The 18703-nt window shown below is 42.7% G+C and overlaps 1 protein-coding gene across 1 annotated transcript in view; it reads left to right on the forward strand.

The window, feature by feature from the left end:
• The window catches only part of RRP15 (ribosomal RNA processing 15 homolog (S. cerevisiae)), a 33486-nt gene extending 26710 nt beyond the window's left edge, over positions 1 to 6776 (forward strand). Inside the window, exon 5 of the mRNA XM_012726995.1 lies at positions 3128 to 6776. Coding sequence (XP_012582449.1) covers positions 3128 to 3241 — 114 coding nt within the window. The 3' untranslated portion in view covers positions 3242 to 6776. The remainder of the gene's footprint in view (positions 1 to 3127) is intronic.
• The last annotated feature ends 11927 nt before the right edge of the window (positions 6777 to 18703 follow it).

An 18703-nucleotide genomic window follows, 5' to 3' on the forward strand; every position in this document is an offset into this window, starting at 1 on the left:
TCCCCAACTCCTGGTCCTTGTGTCTCCTCTTGGTTGATTTGCTCTCACTGTTTGGTGAAGTGCATTCACCATGGGACTCAGTAATCTGCACTGCAGTGACTGCATAGCAAACAGTACTGCACCTCCAAACCGGACATTGACAGGAGCTCTGAATGTATTCTGTTACTGCTCCTTGCCAAAAGTGCATGTTGATGTAACGTCTTTTAGGAGAAGACAGGTCTCAAGCAGTTTGATTAATGCATCCTGTGGACCACTGTTGTTTTTCCTTTTTTCCTGAGTTGTGTCTGCATTCTGCCCTTCTTTCCTCTTATTCTCTGCTGGTGCCTACAAGCCATCCTGTGCTGGCCAGCAGAGGACTCAGGGTCTAGCAGAAACTGGCCGGCAGCGTAAGGTCTTGAAGACTCACTCTGCATGGAGGTCAGTCAGTGCCTGCTCTGACTGCGTTGACGTATTGATGGCAGGTGGCTGTGGGTGTCAACGTAAAGGTGAGGTTGTACAGGCATGGCTCTAAATACAAACAAGCAGGTTGTTGCATCAGCAGCACCACCCCTCCCCCCACCCCCGATAAACTGGAGACGTGGAGCAGGCTGCACCATGCAAGATGCTGCTGAAGAGCAAGACCCTGGCCTTTTCATTGCTAGAATAATCATACATCAGCTGTGTGGGGAAGGAAGAGCAAAGGGAGGGGAACAAGAAAATGTGTGCTGTCATCTAAAGTTTCAGGGGCTGTGAGTCTGCCCCCCAAGCACTGCTCATCTGCTTGATGACTCAGTGTTTTGATTGAGATCAAGCCCTACCTCCCTAGCCATGGTTTCAATCTTATCACCAAGTCATTCCAGTGATCAGCTTTTGGGGTCCCTTTTCAAACATCAGTCAGCAGCACCTTGGGCATTCCTGGGAGTACCTGGTGGCACATACCCTTTCAGGGTGATCACGCTTCCCGCTTGCCTTGTTTTAAAAGGCAACTTGTAACGGGGCGGGGGGGAGAATGCACGGGATTATGGTGATGGCACACGGGTGACTTGGTGATGGGAAACCCACGGGGATTACAATTGAGATGGAAAAAAAATGTACAAAATGATGTAAAAATAAACTTTTGTAAAATAAAAAAAAAGGCAACTTGTAGGGTTGGGCTTCCATAACTCATTGACCGTGCATTTCTGATCTTGTATAGGGATGCACAACAATGGGTAACAAAAATGGTGGCTGAACAGGCCGTGTAGGATTAGCAGACCCATAGCAAGGCAGGACAAGTCTTTACTGGTCAGTGAGTGGAATAACTGGACGAGGGGCAGGGAGCATGCAGTTTTTAGAATTTAGTGGAGAGCTTTGAATTACTGATTTGGCAGAAGTGTTAGAATTGTTGCTTCTAAGGAGATGTTTGTTCTTTGGGGCTAGCACTACTCTTCATTGAGATGGTAAAATTGACAAAGAAAATCTGGGTTGGATCAGGGAAAATAGCCTTTTATCCAGTTATCCAGGTAACTCTATCTAATATAAGCAGAAAATGTTTTAGGAATGTAGGTTTGATATTATAGAAATGAGGAGTGGGGAGGTGGTAGCGTACTCTCGTGAGGAGAGTTATAAATTACTTTCCTGCTTTATTGCTCTCCTATCCATGCAGCATGAGAAGTGGAACTGTTTGCTTGTTGGTTTTTAACTACCACAGATGTTTTTTATTTATGTTGGTTAAACTATAGTACAGAGTGTGCTGTGTGACTTCTGAGTCTGTGCTAAGATCTTGCTCATGCATAATGCCGTGCAGCCTTCGGCCTCTGCTCAGGCTCAAGATCTGCTGGACTGTGAGCGCAGGAAGCAGGAGTGAGCCAGCCATTTGCAGTAGCACCCTGCTTTTATAATAGAGTGGCTATTTCAGGGCTATTGATGGTTCATAAAGCTTCAGCAGAATTAGAGCAGTTGTATCTTGGAATGTCTTTAGTGCCCTTTGTCTAAAATTGCATTTCATATTGTTAATAGACCCCATAAAGATAACACTTTTCTAAAAGTCACCGTATTTTGTGTATTTATTTTAATGATTTATATATTTATGCATACAGAACTGGGGTACAGGCCAGAAGTGCAAGGGAGGTGAGAGGATTCACCAGAGTCAGAGTTGGGAGCAGAACAAACAGATTGACAAAGCACACTGCTGAGGGAAGCTGTGGGCAGGTCAGGAGAGGTCTCCTGCGCCATGTGGGTCAGCTCCAGAAGGATCAAACTAGTGCCCAGGCAGCTGCAGCCAGCTTCTTAGTGCTCTGCTTTAACCATTTGCACCACCAGGAAGGGCCCAAATTTTGCATATTTAGAGAGATTTTTCAATATGGTATATTCCTGTGGATGGAGTAAACAGCACACAGGTGGTAGCTCCGTGAAGACAGAGACTTTGTTTCATTCATCACTGTATCTCCAGTGTTAGGAGCAATGCTTAACACACAGCTCTCAGTAATTATCTGTGGAATGAAGAGAAGAAATCTCAGAACTGAGATTTGTATATGTTGTGTTATTTAGCTAATACCACAAGGTGGCAGTGTTGTACCACGGACACAGAGGCTGTTTCCAAGACTCTAGTTTTACATGAATCCTACAAACAAAATGAATTGGCTACTGTTATGTTTATTGTCCGCTCCAGTTATTTATAGTTTTAGCTTGTGCTTAGTCTTTCAATTGAATGATTGGAACAGGCAGTTGAGATTGTAACCTAAATAAAGAACATTTGGTTCAAGCTTTGATCAAATGTTAAATAAGGTTATATCTTTGAAAGCCTAACTTAGTGACATGTTAGTTTCCTTTTCTTGTCTTTAATTTAGGTTAAAGAATTTGTTAAATTTCTAGTTGTAAGACATTATCGCCGCACATTGAAGCACATTGTGTGGAGTAAGGGTATTTTGATGATCAGGTTAGGTATTTTGCTTGCATGATTCTTTTATAGGATTAAAATATTTTATTAGCATGTAACTCTTTTAACTTATTTGTGTGTGTATCATTAGTGAATAGTCTATGATTTGCCTTAGCTTTGACCTTGGTATAAAACTTTAAATGCTGACAGGCTTTTATTTTTGTGGCTTGGACTTCTGTTTCCTTCTGATTAAATTGACTTTTGAATATTGGTTTCTGTCATTTTCCCCAGAGTGCGGTGGAGGCAGAAGAGGGTCCAGGATGGACCATCCTCCGAGATGACTTCATGATGGGAGCATCCATGAAGGACTGGGACAAGGAAAGTGATGGGCCAGACCACAGCTGACCGGGACCTGCCAGCCAGCTGGACGTGTGATGACAGTGGTTTAGTTTTTTGTAGAAAAAAATACTTCACGCTCCGAAAGCAGGGACGTTATAAGGACACCATTTGTTAGACAGCTAAAGACTTTTACTGTTACCAGCTTTCATGTTTCCCTATTTTCACATAAACTCTGTTAAATTTGTATTTTCAAACTTTGTATAGTTTAAGCATCATTCATCAAAACAGTTGTAAAAAGCATCATTTCTGTGCTGGGCCAGTGAGATGACACGCTACCAGGCCGCTAGCGACAGGCGTACGGGGAGGTCATGGACAGGGGTGCTTGGTTTGGTGTCACCTGTGTTTCTGGAATGCAGTTCTGGTTCATAGTGAGAATGAACTCAACCTTAGTATGTTTCATTTTGGAGCTGCTGCCCGAGGTGTGTGTAGTTTTTGATGGGGCATGAGTTGGTTGTTTTGGGGAACTGTTAAGAAAAAGCTATGTAGTAAAATTTTAAACTATTGTGTTTGTGATTTTGGATTCATTATTTCCTTTTTTATGCTAAGTAATATGTTAGTTTATCTGTAGATAAAGTCTTAGATGTATTTAAGTTTAGATTATGTTAGCATGAGAGATTTACTGAGGTGGAAATTCTCATGTTTAACTTCCACGTGAGGCATGGTTTCTTAGGAAGTGACTTGACAAGTGTTAGTGCCTTTCCCCCCAGTAGCTGAGTCAGCTTAACTTTCCCGTGCAGACAGGTGGTGATGCGGTGGAGGGGTACAGCAGGAGTGGGCAGCAGAGTGCCGCTCTGTGGGGAGCTTGATGTCCTCACGTTGGGTTTGAGATTTTCCAGTTGGATGATTTTTGGTATATAGCTGTTAAACAAAAGAGAAGAGGAAGTAATTTAGTATCATCCTAAAATGTCTATGAAACTGGACCTCCTTTCCGAAGCTTATAAGAGAATGCTTTAAGTCGTGGGATCTTCCCCTTCCTCCTCTCTCCAGCTTGCTAGGGTAAGAACGCGCCCTCCCAGTGCCCACTCACACACACTTGCATCTGCTATGTGTGGCCAGGTGGCCCTCTTCCCCAGCCCTGTGCTAGCAGAGCTGTTTATGCCTTCAAATCTATTTGGGTGTTACCAGTCCTGTGTACCGGAAGTTGAGTTAGTCCGTGGCCTGGTTTTTGTGACCATAAAGGAAGGTCCCCTTCTGAGTTACCAAGTGGTCACGCCAGCAGAACTTAAAATGCGTGTTTGTATTGACCCCAACTTTTGAGTCTTATTGAATTATGCAACTGCCATTCTTTTGGTGTAATATAAACAAACATGAGCAGGTTCCTCAGTGATATGGGAGTGCTGGATACCTGGGTGTAATTTAATACAGATATTTCTATGAAAGCCAGCGTGTAGATAATTTTGGAAAGAATTATTTGTACCACTAAAAATATTGTTTTCCTCCCCCAAATTAAAGATGATACTCTATGTTTTGCTATGAATCTATGTCTGGATCATACTATAACTTTAATAGAATTCCTCTGAATAGCACATCTGGGTGGTAGGAGTGGGTGAATCACTTCTCACTTATGAAAAGTTGTTTTAAAACATATTCATTGTGTAACCATTGGTTTAAACATTTAGAAAAATTGAATATTTTCAAAATGAAAGAGGAGAATGTTTAAACACATTCTCTTTCAGAAATTACTATATTGCAAAATAATATTTGAATTGCCACTACAAGAAAAAATATGACTGATGTTTGATGACTGTGTAGGTATAATACACATTGTATGAAGTAGTTTTTACCATACAGCTGTGATTAGTTTGTAGTATTTCTGCATCCTAGTTATATGAGTTTTAAGCAAAATACCACCACTTCTAAATAAGCAACTAAAGATGAGCACGTAATTGCAGACTAAATGACTCTCTTCAAATGAACATTTAAATAATGTAGCTCTTTCACCTCTACCCTAAGTATTTTACCTACATTTAAATTCTCTAACATCAATCAGAAGAATAATTTCATCATCCTACATTGTCTTTGAGATAAAAAAGAATTGCAACCCCTATTTGTCTGAACATAACATTGTCAGGGTTTTATTTTTGGTGACTACTTCAAGTAACAGACTAGTGAAGAGGCTACTTTTTTTTTTTAGAAGCTCAGGGCAGTAGCTAATAGGTGCAGTTCCTGGCACTGTTCCCTGCCCTGGCTGGGCAGACGCTGAGTGTTGAGCACTAAGTCAAAGTCAAAGATGCCACCGTTTTGGACTGGAAATAACTTAGGGACATCTTGGTTGGTGAGCTTACCACTTCACGTGTAGCTGGAACACAAATTGGTTATGGAGAATTCTGCAGAGGTCAAGGCTGATTCATTGGAAATCACTCCTTGGAAACCCCGTGGATGGAATAGTTTGAGGCTCATTTTCAGGACATAGAATGTTAAGACTCGCTAAGAGGCGCTGGGAGGTTTTTCTGGGGTTAACTTTGAGTTCTTAAAAATATTTTGTGTCTTTTGAAACAAGTGGGTGAGAAGAAAAATTTAAATCTGGAAAATCTCTTAGGGCTCTTCAGAGTAGTTTTGCCCATAAGCATATACCTAACTAACATCACGTGGTCACCGCTGTGCTATTCTTGACACCAGTACTGGTCTCAAGCACTTCATTTAAAAGCTCTTTCCCCCTATTTTATAGACCCCTGAGCTGTCCAGGTTACAGTAAGCCTGAAGGCTGAATTGTGAACTGAAATAGGGACTAAATGAAGACAAACTGTTAAAGGACTCATTAGATTTAAGAAAATCATTGTCAAGGAATCCTTGAAGAACAAATATTTCTATAAAAGAGATGAAATCAATAAGTTGGCACTTAACACAACGTTTGAATAACTTCTTCCTTCTCTCTGTATTCAGTTATTTTGTTATTAGAGGTTTTTGGTAATACTACGTATGGGGGAGGAAGCATGTGTGTGTTCTCATCGTCCAGGAGGGTGGGAAACCAAGCTGCCCCGCTGCGGCGGCTGCTTTCCTGCTGTGTACACGGCAGGACCCTGTGTACACGGGTGACCCTGCCCTCCAGTGGCCAACCCTACAAGCCACTGGACCCGTTCCCCAGAGCCCCACCCTCAGGACCTTACCTCACAAAGCGTTTACCTCTAAATTACTCTCACTTTGAGATTTAGGACTCCCAAATATGATTTGGAAAGACATACTCATTCAGTCTACAGCAGCATATGAAAATAGCAAATAGTACATTTCTAGCTTAGGTTAGAGCAACGTCAGCCACCATTGTTTCTTAACTTTGTTAACAGACTTATGTAGAAAGTAAATCATTTTCCTATTGTTAATAAAGCACCCGTTGAAGAGCCTGTTAGAATCATTTGAGTAATGATACTGCTTATGACCAAAAAATAAAAAAAATCATTTTCCTCCTGTAAAGACCAGAATGTTGTATCTCCTCTTCCTTTTTCAGTTTCTGCAGTAAGATCTCATGGTATGATTTGAATAGTGTGGCAATTTGGTTTAACAAATTTGAAATAATTTGAAATAAATCAGTTCTGCCAGGACTTAAAAAAATATTTGGTGAAGATAATCTTTTAAAAGTTATAAAGAAAACTAAGTTTATACATTAGAACTAGAGCTGTGGACAGATGAAATAGCTGGTTTGCTATCAATATGGGAACTGTAGGGAGGAGGGGCATTTTTCAGCAAAGGAAGAAAATTCATGTGGCCCTTTCCTTCAGCTCATCTGTAAGGATCTCTGTGACAGCCCTGTCCCCTGGTGTGTGAGTGATAGGCCAAGTCAGGCCCCGCAGATGTTATGAGTACGAAGACTATTTGAGGTGAATTGGCAGTGTGAACAAATTTTGGAAACGGGAGAGAGAGCTACTCCATGCCTACAAAAAGCTCTCTCATTCCTTCCCCAAGAAAACAGGAGTCTGAACTTTGGCCAGCTGGAGAGATGAATCTTACTGACTTGCAGCAAAGGTAGGCCTGGCAAATATTTTTGCCGGCTGAGCTTTTCTGAAACTTGATGAAATGTGTTAATCGAGAGGACCTCTGAACAGATTTGGTAGTAGAATGGTGTTTGAGGAGCTGATAAAACATTCGGAGCCCATGATTAGTGTTTAACTAAAGGCTAAGAGTTGTTCTGAACCAAATCAAAATTACAAAGATTGATACTACATTCTAACAATTATTAAATACTTTTTGTTTCTCTAGACAGTGCTTACTAGCGTGAGAGTAATACCACATGGCTGTTTCATCTAGTCTACTAAGCGTGATTTCAGAAAGTCATGATGGGTTCTTTTCTAGATGTGTGATGAACCTTGCGTTTAAAAGTTGTGCCCCCAGAAATGGTCACATGTTTTTTTGAGCATGTCTGGCCATCCGTGGTCACCTCACTCTTGTCTCCCTCCTCAATCACACAAGTGTGTATTTACTTTCAAATGCTCCTAGCTTTTCATCTGAATAAGCCAGGATTCTATTAGAAGAATGGATGCAATACCTTGTAATTTAGTTTCTAAGCCAGTCCCATTCTGGAGAACGCCATGATGATGGCTCTTTTACTTCTCTACTGTCTATCGTGACAACTCAGCATTTCAAATATGGCTAGTGATGTACAGGAACAAAGGAACTGAGTTTTTTTTTTTTTTTTTTTTAAGATTTATTTATTTATTCATACAGAACCGGGGTACAGGCCAGAGATGCGGAGGGTGAGAGGATTCACCAGAGACAGAGTGGGGAGCAGAACAGGCAGATCGACGAAGTACACTGCTGAGGGGAGCAGCGGGCGGGTCAGGAGAGGTCTGCCACGCCATGTGGTCACCTCCGGGGCAGGCGGGAATCGAACTCATGAGGAAGCGGCTTTAGATTCTCAGTGCTGTGCTTTAACCCGCTGCGCCACCAGGGAGGGCCAGGAACTGAGTTTTTAACTTAACTTTCACTGGTGATCTGCCCAGTACAAAGAGAATAAATTTTCAAGGCATATATTTTGTCTCATAAAAGTAAATTTTGGAGTCACAAGTCCATCTTGACTTTTGGAGATAGAATTTCAGCATTCTATAATACTGGCAGTTTCATTGATGAGATTATTGTTGGTCTCTTTCCTTTATATTTTTGGAAAGACAACTTTGCTTTATGATTACATAATTTCCTGCAGTAACCATCGTTACCTTGATTTTTCATCTGCAGCTTTCAGAATTAATACACTAAACCGTAAACCTTAATACTTTACTCAAAATGAGGTTTCTGGTGTAGAAGGAGCAGTATGAGAACTGTCAGAGTAGCAGATACTAATAACATCCAAGTTGCATGAAACCGCAGACTTTGCTCTCAGATGGAGGAACCTCCTTATTTCGGAGATTTCCTGAAGAAGTCCCTGCAGTTGTAGGACCTGAGAGTTGTCCAACAGCTCCAGACTGTTCCAGAACATATCCCACATCCTGCCAGAGCCAATGCAGGTTGCAGATTTGGGGGTGGTAGACTGTGGAGGGTACCAAAAAACAAAGAGCACAATGAGCATTATTATTAGCACAGCAAGTTTAAAATGATGAAGTGTTAACCACATTTGTATAAATAACAGTTTCTCTAACCCCTGCATCATTATCCTGCATTTTTAAAGCAGTGATTGATAAACATCAAAGCAAGCACATCAAATTTGTATGGGGTCAGGACCAGCGGCTGAGCCGGGAGGCAGCTGAGAGCCACGACCTCCGCGTGGGTGGCCTTGCAGCTGCTGGTTCCCCGGGGCCACTGGACAGTTGCGGCTTAGTGTTTGCGAAACCAGACTTGGGTCTTTGATATAAAAGTGCCCCTCCCTCGGAATGGACATAAACAATGAGTGGACATCGGATCTGAAAACATCATTGAGGCGATCAGATGCAGCCGTTGTCCTGAGACCCTCAGATGCCCCAAGCATAACAGTGGGCTGCTACTGCTGTTGGTCTTTGTGCAGTAAACACTGACCGCTCACGTGCATCATAAAAATAAAAGCTCAGGTCCAAAAGGCTCAAGGTGAGAGTATCTTCTGCAGGTGGCAAGAATGACACCGCATGACACTCACCTGCCCTACTTTGGCCCATAGGATCTGCTACACTCCTTGATCAGTGAGATTATGTTTACATTAGACAGTTTTTGAGAAACCAGCCTTCACTGGCAGACCACAGCAATGGAATTTAGAATCAAAGCTGAGTTCAGAGTTGAGGTTGACCTTTTCCTAGCTCTGTGTCCTTCACACCCTGACTCCTCAACCTTGGAGGGCAGCATGGAAATCAGGTTTAGAGATTGTGGGACCGGAAGAATTTGAGCAATGTTGGCAGTGTGTCTAGCATAGACCTGGAGGAAGCCTCAGGAATGTTCTCTTGTCCATCAGGGGGACCAAGTGTCTGGATCCATGTCACTAATCTCTGACTTAACTATAAAGCTCCTCTTTTAAACCAAGACCCCTCCTTCCCTGCCCCTATTTAAGTGTGGCAGGGTGGCAGATAGTATGTACTTACTGAAAACTAATAATTCTAATCTGGAACCCTCAGGAAAAGATCTTGATTGCTTTGTACAGTGTTAGAGTATTTATTGGTTTTAATCATAAGGCACAGTAAGCACGAGCTGGGGGGTAGGACATGGATGTGAACATTGTGCTTTCCTGGCAGCTGCCCTTCCATGGAGGGCTGTCACCCTGAAGAGCACCTGTCGATAGATAATATGGGAACTGAAAATGTAAGAGACCAATGGTGTAAGTACATTTTTTTTAAGCCAAAAATGTATCAGATGACTGAAAATACAGTATTTTTACTGAAAAACTTTAAAAATCTTTTATTAAAAAGGTCATCAAGGGGCCCTCCCTGGTGGCACAGCGGATTAAAGCACAGCACTAAGAAGCTAGAGTCACTTCCGCATGAGTTCGATCCCTGCCTGCCCCGGAGGTGACCACATGGCGCGGCAGACCTCTCCTGACTCCACTGCTCCCCTCAGCAGTGTACTTCATCGATCTGCCTGTTCTGCTCCCTACTCTGTCGGTGAATCCTCTCACCCTCCGCATCTCTAGCCTGTACCCAGTTCTATATGAATAAATAAATAAATCTTTAAAAAAAAAATGTTCATTGAAAGGACAGTTCTGACACTAACCTCCTGACACAAAATGCTAGTAGAACTTTTGGGTTAATATGGGAGGACTGTGTAGAGCCTGATTTGCTAGACTCTTACCCTTTAAATTTTACTAACTACTTTGCTTAGAATATTGAACACAAGACACAAAAACTCTTCCCTCTTGTGTATCTCTACTGCTCCTCTGTGCCTCTTGATTAATAAAAATTTATTTTGAAATGAGGACCTCTGTTTTTTGGATTTGTTTAGAAATCAGGGTTCCATGTTGCTTTCACACATCTTACGTTGATAGTCTGTGAGTCCATCAAGTAAGAAAAGTTGGAAAAGAACAAGTGATGACAGCAAAACTTTATATGGTATTTATTATATGGCAGATACTGTTTGTGAATTCATAATCCCCTTAACTCATACTGTCTTCTTAATGGCCCTCTAATGTTGGTGCTGTCATTGTCCCCAAACACAGGTTGGCGGCTGGGAGCACGTTAAACAGTAGGTTAACTTGCTGAAAGTCACAGCCAATCTGGTCAAATCCCAAGTGGCAAATCCCAACGCCCAGGCAGCAGATAAACACAAGTGAGTCCTCATCTTTTAGATGATATTTATATCTTAATAATGAGACTCTAGACGCTGAGTTTTGCTCTGGACAAATGAACAGGCAGGTCCTGTTTTTTGGTCTCAGTTACCCACATTAGGAACCAATGGCCAGTGGGAAGTAGAAGCAGACACCACATAGATAAAAAGGTGAAAATTTCCAGCGGCATTTAGAATTTGAAGTAGCGCACTGCCCTAACCCCCGTCCCAAGCTTCATTTTGATTGCGAATGTCAGTTTATAATGCAGTGTGTTTGGAGAATTTTAGCTTTTATTTGAGTATATCTGGTAACTTCATGTCAGTTTTCTGCATGCTGCAGAAATGAAACTATGGTAACAGGCCGGTGGCCCATACTTCTGTCTGGCTCCTTTTATCAATATCATACATTTTGTCCGTAAGCTGCTTTTTGGTATTTAATGACAACAGATGACTCAAGAAGATGCAGTGCTGACATTTTTGCTATTAGGTATTCAAAGTAAGCTTTATAAATGAAGACTAGATTTTAGTTTTGAGTGTTGTTGGCTAGAGCAGACAATAGGCAATTAATGCTTTAGTTAAAGAAGTTCCATTGTTCCTGATCTTTTCCCCAGCATACTTGTTCTCCGATATGTATGTAAAATAGTAGTTTTTATTTTTTGTCAAATATTTATGTTTATCGGAAAAAGAGCAGATAAATCGAAAATAGCCTCAGAGTGAAACTGCTAAAGGTGTCAGAGTGAAAACATACAGAAAGATGGTACTGTACTCCAAGTGACCATCCGGGTTGGATTTCTCCAGACAGAAACTTGGAAGCTATACCCCTGCTCGCCAGTAGGTGGCATGAGTCAGGCTATTTTAGAATTCTAGATTAAAAAATCTTTTTCCCACAACCAGATGAATGTCTAGTTTTTGAACAATCAGTGCTGCCCTGCGATTAATTCAACTGTCCTTTAATGATCTGTATTGACATGACATTAAAAAGCAAAGACCTCTTAAACAAAACAAAACTTACTATCTCTAATCAGGCTATTGTTTCTTGTTAGGCAGCCAGAGTCATCTGTATATTGCTGACATCTCTTTCAGCTCATAGCACACACACCCATTTTTGGATTTCTTTCTTTGGTTTGTGGTAAATAACTTGCCATTTGATGGAAACCATAAACCTTTGTACTTAAAAGGACACAGATAACTGCAGAATCTAAGAAAAAAGCAGAAACTGTAGGACTCTTCATCACAAAAATGTACAAGTTCACCAGAAAAAAGCCCTTCATGTGGTAAAGCTAACTTTCATGGTGACATGAAGCTCTCACCCTTACTAAACAGGAAAGGTCCATGTATAAAGAGTACAGGTGACCCGCTCACCAAGTGGCACACTGGGACAATGCTGTTCTGATCACTTAATTAGGAAGATGACAGAATTTATTTTTACTTTTTGGATTTTTTATCCATTGTTCATTTTCCATCATTGACAAGTGAGTTGGACTTTATGCAGAATAGATGAAATGCCTCCTCGTCTTCGGTCTTTATCCTTTTCCTCCTTCCATGTAGGAGAGGGACTTTCATGCCACACAAAACCAGGTTGACCAAGTACCTGTGAGGGTTTCCTACTGGGGGGGAGGGGGAGTATATTTCTACTGAAGCTATAAGTGTATACATATTTTCAAATGGAAGCTCTGATAGTGATTATTCTAGTCTGCAGCTCAGGAAAGGGGAAAAGGCTGGGGAAATTTATCACTATTGTAATTAAAAGAAATGCATGTCTAACTGATGTTATGGATTCCGAGTTTAAAGTGGCTTCGTTTTATGTAGTGATATATTTGTGAATGGTATCCTTTCCTCTTTCTCTTGACTGTGCTCAGGTTGGTGTGATAAGTTATATGGTTAACCCTAGTTAAAAGAACTCTCTTGTCTAAGACTTCAAACAAACATCACTAAAGTTTGTGATCATAATTTCCAGTTTTATAAATCATAACAGTCCCATTTGACTTTACTTTTAAACATATTTGCATAGTCATACCATGCTTCTTAAAATACTTATTTACTACTTTCCATTCTTACAAAAAAATCATACATCAAGGTTTTCTTTTAAACTGAAATCATTATCCCCTGTTGGCTTTATTTTTCTTTTTTTCACTGCAGGATGATTGAGGCAACAGAAAGGCAAGGTTGTTGGGACTATAGATTGGTAGCATGACCAGTGGAAATTTACCTGTTTGGAGTTGGACAAAATCTATGAAGCCCACTGAAATGATGACAAACTCACTCTAAGACCCTACAACTTAAAAACTAAAATTTATGTTTTCACCCTCATTTTAAAGAACACAATCATACCTTTATCTGTGGGTCTGCTAATCCTAAGTGGCCTATCCAGCCTCCATTTTGTTATCTACAGTCTGTATTCCTAAAGAAAGGTCAGAACTGCCCCATCATAGGAGCAACCCTACAAGGTGACTTTTCAATCAATTAAGAGCAAAAACTAGATCACCCTGGGAAAGGTACACGTCCTAGGTATGACAGAGAATGCCGGGGGTGGGGGGGGGGCTGATGACCTTTGCATAAACTTACTCCTGACTTGTATAAGTCATAGCCATGAGGTATGATGGGGAATGCCTGGGGGGCAGTTGACTGATGTATAATGAGGGACCCCAGAAGCTGATCAGTGCAGCACCTTATTGATAAGATTGAAATTCTGACTGGAGTGTCAGGGCTTGACTTTTGATACCAAGCTATCAGCAGATGAGAAGTAGAGTCCCACCCTTACCCTTCTTCTAATTCTCCCTCTCTTTTTCTACTTACTCATATAATTAATGCTGTATGGCTAGTTTACCAATAAACAGGCCAGGATCTTGCTGTTGAGCAGCAGCCTGCATTATGTAGCCTGCTCTACGACTCCTGTCTTTTTATCACTGTAGTGTTGCCCGATGCAGCATTTATCATTTGTCTTCCCCTTCCCATCCCATGTCTTATTTCTGTTAGGATGATCCATGGCCCTTTCCCACTTTCCCCGGTCTCCTGTTTCTGAGGTGTATCTGGGGATGCTGGACAGGTGGCTAAGTGTAGTGGGAGAGGATGGTGGTGTGTGTGCACATGGGCACATTTTTTCCCCCTGAAAGTAGGATTCTGTAAATCAAGAATGAAACTACCCCCCAAACTAAGGAAAGTTCTGCTGCCTTCTTTTTTTATCAACATCAGAATTTTATTAAGCCTGTATCCATGTTTAACTGCCCGACAACTGTCCCCATATGTTCATTTATTTATATCAGTTGCTAATGTTATTTTTATCAGTCAACTAAATGCTATTTATATCAGTCATTAAATGCTATTTTAGTGAATGAATTTCACCAGGGGCCAGAAACCAGAAACTGATGTCAGGGTAGCTGGGGGGCCCTAGGAGGCAGGCTCTCAAGAAACACTTCCCTCCACTGGGACTGGTCTCGTGGGCCAAGCCCACATGCAGTAGGCCACCGGCTAATCATATTTCCGAAGGGTCAGACTACCAAGCCCCTGGTGTGTCACTGAACAGGGTCAGTCATCTCTTTGTAAAGCCCCACAACCTTCTGCTGTGCGCTGTCTTCTCCACTCCTGTGTCTCGAGGTCACCCCTTAACTTTGAGCACACCGGGTAAGCCCTGCTCCCTCCACTGGTCCCTCCTTTCTCCTCATCACTTCATTCCTATAGCTACAAGGAGATCTACCTCGGCTTCCCTTTCATGGGGGAAAGAGGCTACTGATCACTCCAGATTTTGATTTTGAGAGCAGAAAGGTGTTATTGAGCTACGCATACAGAATCTGAGACAAAATTTGTTACAGACCAAATATTGTTTTCATCAAAGATGAAATTAGAAGGGGGAAAAACAGTTTTTGATGTATGTTCCCATTTTAATGTATCAAGTGTCACAATTTACATGAAAATATAATCAATAACAGGAGTCCCCGTGTTTCTTTTCCCCACCTCCTGGGTTTCATGTTTGAAGCCATTATGGGAAGCTTCAAAATCATTACAAATGAAGTTATTCTTTCATCAGTGTTTGCCCTAAGCCCTGGATTATGAAATCTTACCTGTGCTCTGTCAGGGTAAAACTCCAAAACAGGGGTTCTTAGTTATCTCGATCTCAAACTTTTGTTTGGCCTCTTGTAGGGACACCAGCCACAGCACTGAAGCGGCCAGACCCATTAGTGAGCAGAGCACAGCAGAAGGCTAGTGGCTGAAAAGCTGCACCTTCTACCTTCCTGAGCAGGATAACAGAATTCCATTCCAGCCTGTGAAGCCAATCTTGAATTTGGACATTACTGGACTTTGACAGCCATTCAGGATTCTATTCATTAAAAATCTGTCTTCTTGTCCTTTCTTCCTACAATTACTGAGGGCAAAATATTGTCATGTTTAAAATGAGCCTGTACCTCAATAAGCATGTACCTCTCCAGAGCCCGCTAGGAGATTCAACCATGAAATAAATTGACAGGTGTCTCCCTGGGTTTTCCCTCTGCCCCTGACATCTTCCCAAGCAGTCCCATATGTTTTCTTATTCTGGTCAAAAGGGAGATGAGACGAGAGAGGGTGAGCTAATGGTGGTAACACTTGAAGAGCAGGTAAAGTACCAGGTGATGCACCAGGTGCCCCCATACCTGGTGTGGCATCATCTGCACACCATCGTTGGAACAGAGAGTCATGCCCAACTCACAGAGAAAGAAACACACAAAATGAGTAACTGGGCCAGGATCACAAAGTGACTGAAATTTTAACTTGAGAAAACTTATCTCTGCAACCTGCTCTTTTAACCCTGCTATTCCCCTGCCTCCTTGGGCCAGTCAGGACTCTACACTGCTTATCTACATTTTGGGGTGGTCCAGACAGCCAGCTCCTCTCCAGGCGCTCAAGAGCTTCTACCTTAAACATGAGGCCAAGTCCCAAGTACTTGGAAGATTTCAGAACTGCCATCACATTTGCATCTTGAACAAAGAGATAAACCATTCCAAGAATCCTCTGGAGGCTGGATCTTGCCCTTTCTGCCTTCAAAGGAGCACTCGCCTATGAGGTAGAAAGGACACCTCTTCTGTTTTAGGTGCTGTACTTCCTACCAGTCAGCAGATTCCCCAGCTCTCCTTGGGCTTTGGGGGAAATTAAAAACAACCTCTTAGAAATAGGTCAAGGGTCTCAGGGATTATTTAGTAAGAAGTGTGTTCGATGAGCTAAGTATTAGAGACAAAGTGTGTGTGTGTGTTTATGTTGGGGAGGAAGGTATGGTCAGAAGAATTCATGGCTTAGGTTATTGTAGAAGTGATGTAGATGGATTTTTGCTGCTCTCTCCACATCTAATCTGCATCCTCCACATCTAATCAGCTCAAGTGTGTGGATACTAAGAAGGTAGCTGCCCTGGCTCGAGTGGAGGCTGCCGTTAGGTCCTCGGCAGAGCATGGCATCATCAGTGACAGCGCTCTGAAGCCACCGGCCTTATGCCAAAGCTCTATGTTCACACCTCTGAATCACAGACACTCCTGCCCTGTGCTCTGTGACTGCCCCAATGTAAGAATGTTCTCTTGTTCTGCTTTATGGACAGCTGAGCTATTGGGGCTCTCTAATATCTGGAGGTCTCTAGATATAAACTTTAGCCCCAAGGAAGCTCCTCTTGGTTATATTTTTGCCTTGACTGTTGGAGGAGCTGCTGGTTATCTAACTCCTTTCAAGTTGCTTCAAGAAATTGAAGCCTCAATTCGAAACTGGCCTCAAGAAAAAGAAATTGCTGGTAAATCATCTCCAGAATTATCCTGAAGTAGTTTGGAGCAAGTCTTTTATTGCAGAGCTTTTCAAAGTGTGTTAATAAGGTGAAAATTCCATGCTCAGAGGAATCTGGAATATGCTGGTTTGAAAGAGCTGAATGGTTCCCTGCAAGATTCTCAGAGGCTTTACATGATGCTGGAGTACAGAGCACCTGCTTTCTTCCAAATGGACTTCACCAGAACCCCTGCTTGCCAGACCAATGGTCTTCAAACAGTTATTTGTAGTACAGAGTAGGTGAGAATAGAAGCAAAGGATCCTGACTGAAAATTCCAGCTGAACCCCAACTTGGGTCAGACAAGACCTATAACCTCTCTGCTGTATTCCTTACTGACATATGAGTAATTATAGTAATTCCTGCTCTTAGATAGCATATGGCCATATATGTTATATGGCTGCATTACTAACTGGAATATGTACTAGCTATTGTTACCTGTACTGTTCATCCAGCCCTAGGTATACACTATACAGGGTAATTTCCAAGTCAGAGAACATTCCCAGTGACTTTCTGCAATAAAAAGAACAAGTGAAGGACAGAATAATACAGAGGTTTGAGTTGGTGGAAAACTCAACCGTTTCCAGTTTCAACCTTCTGTGTAGAGGACAAGGGCACCGAGTCCTGATGAAATGAAAATGTTGACTTTGAGTAACTAAAGGTAAAAGGGAAAAGTGAATAGTGGCAAGATTTATTTTGTGTTCCTCTAATTTGGACTAGAATGAAATAAAAAATACCAGGTCAAGTGTGGCACATAATGGGAGTCTCACACCCATGTCCTGGCTTCCTGGATGTGTGCCATGGAAAGAATGAGGTGGTCGCCAGTGTGTGGCAGGGGAAGAAGGTGAAGAGACAGCCACTAAGAGTGGTTCAGGCAGCAGAGGAAACAGGCTATCTGTTTATTCCCTCAAACAGCAAGACAAGCAAATAGACTTCATTCTTCAGGTGAAAAAGATAGAGCTCTGCCTTCAGCAGTTTCCAGACAAACGAAGGTGTAGACTAGACTCAAATATGCTGAGATCAGCCCCCGACCAGCTTGTTGGAACAGCATGTTAGGGTGTTAGTCCTTTGCTATGGAAACTCAGAAAGTGATTCCATGAAAAGGTAGGAGGTGATTCCTAGATTGGAGAGGACACACTTGATGTTGGCCTGGCCCTAAGTAACTGCAGAGGTGGGGGGAGAGGTAGGGGAAGAGAGAGAGAGGGGAAGCTTCCATCCCAGAACAAGTGATTCTGTTTGGGAAACTGAGAAAGAGCCACGCTAAATAGAAACGGGAGAGTTGATAGCTTGCCCTTCAGCAGACCGGTCCAAAATGACTATATAAAGTAAATACCGTAAATCACTGTTGTCAGGGCGCACACTCCACCTCCTGCCCCCTCCCCCAAAGCCCCCCCCCTCCTTTGCGCACCCCCTCTACTTCTCAGGGCCAGCAAAGGAGGTCTAAGTAAATGAGAGGACTTCTGACTGCAGTTCTAGCAAGTCATTTTGTTGAAGGCAAACACGTGGTTCAGAGGGAACTTATAAATCTCTCCTCCCGGGCAAGATCGTGATGTTATCTGCTGGCAGCAGAAGGTTCGCTCCAAGGGGAGCTCCAGAAGCCTCCGACAAGAGAGAGAGAGAGAGAAAGAGAGAGAGAGAAAGAAGCAAGTGAAAGAAGCATGGGGAGGGAATGGAGAACATAGGCTAACGGTCTAGGGAGGCAGTGGGAAACAAACTGCTGACGGGCTGCCTTCCTGCAGAAGAAGGAAAGGAGGACTGGGTGTATTTCAGGTTGCCAAGTGTCTACCTACCCGAAGCGAGGAAGTCCAAGTAGGAGCGAAACCAGGAGAGGGTGGGAGCCCCAGGGAACCCCTTCGCCACGCCCTTAGGAATAAAGCCCCCCAAGTCAGCGGTCCTGGGGGCTGGCAGGGGTGAAAGCCACGGCGGCAGCAGCCAGTCATCGGTCGCGGGGTTGGCGTTTGGAGCGAGAGGCGCAGGAGGAACAGGAGGAGGAGGGAGCTGGAGGCTGGACGCACCGGCCAGCGGCGGCGGCAACGTGGAGTAACCCGCCGGGG

Source organism: Condylura cristata, unplaced genomic scaffold (genome assembly GCF_000260355.1).
Source record: "Condylura cristata isolate star-nosed mole 26May11 unplaced genomic scaffold, ConCri1.0 scaffold00018, whole genome shotgun sequence".
Taxonomy (NCBI): Eukaryota; Metazoa; Chordata; class Mammalia; order Eulipotyphla; family Talpidae; genus Condylura; species Condylura cristata.